General features: G+C 21.9%; 1 protein-coding gene across 1 annotated transcript; it reads left to right on the top strand.

The window, feature by feature from the left end:
* Positions 1 to 286: 286 nt before the first annotated feature.
* LOAG_16245 (hypothetical protein) lies at positions 287 to 495 on the top strand (the record flags this gene model as incomplete). The annotated part of the gene is made up of 1 exon (XM_003151733.2): positions 287 to 495. A coding segment is annotated over one exon (209 nt), but the record flags the coding sequence as incomplete, so codon positions are not given.
* Positions 496 to 635: the final 140 nt, after the last annotated feature.

Raw genomic sequence — 635 nt, 5'->3', positions numbered from 1 at the left:
TAAAATAATAAAATTTGACTAACTGTTATCAATTAAATTATTATTAATAATAATTTTTATAAATACTTTTGAAGAATATCAAATAGAAAGTAATTAAAAATTTAAATTCAAATATTGTAAAATTAGTTTAACTCGTAGAAAATTGCTTATATTAAATGTTAAATATTAAACATATTTTAATAATTTTTAAAAGGAATAAAAATCAATATTTAAAATTTTCCTTAATTTTAATATTTACTTATATATTATAGTAAATCAAAAACCGGTGAAGCACCATTACATCTAGCAGCACAAAATGGTCATATTAAAGTGGTCAGTGTCCTTGTACAAGATTATGGTGCTTTATTGGAAGCAATAACATTGGACAATCAAACAGCATTACATTTTGCTGCACGTTATGGGCAATTAGCTGTAGCACAAACATTACTTACACTTGGTGCAAATCCAAATGCGCGAGATGATAAAGGACAAACACCGCTTCATTTAGCAGCTGAAGTTTGTCAAATTCATTTTAAATATTATCTTTTTTTTTTTTTTTAAAAAAAAAAATGCAAGCATAAAAAGCGAAAAGACAAAAAAAAAAAAAAAAATGTAATTAATATTAATAAAAATTAATTTATTAAATAATAATTTAT

This window comes from Loa loa (genome assembly GCF_000183805.2).
Source record: "Loa loa unplaced genomic scaffold supercont3.5045, whole genome shotgun sequence".
In the NCBI taxonomy this organism is placed as follows: domain Eukaryota; kingdom Metazoa; phylum Nematoda; class Chromadorea; order Rhabditida; family Onchocercidae; genus Loa; species Loa loa.
Note: the sequence above shows the minus strand (reverse complement) of the source record. Positions and strands in the feature narration are given on the sequence as shown.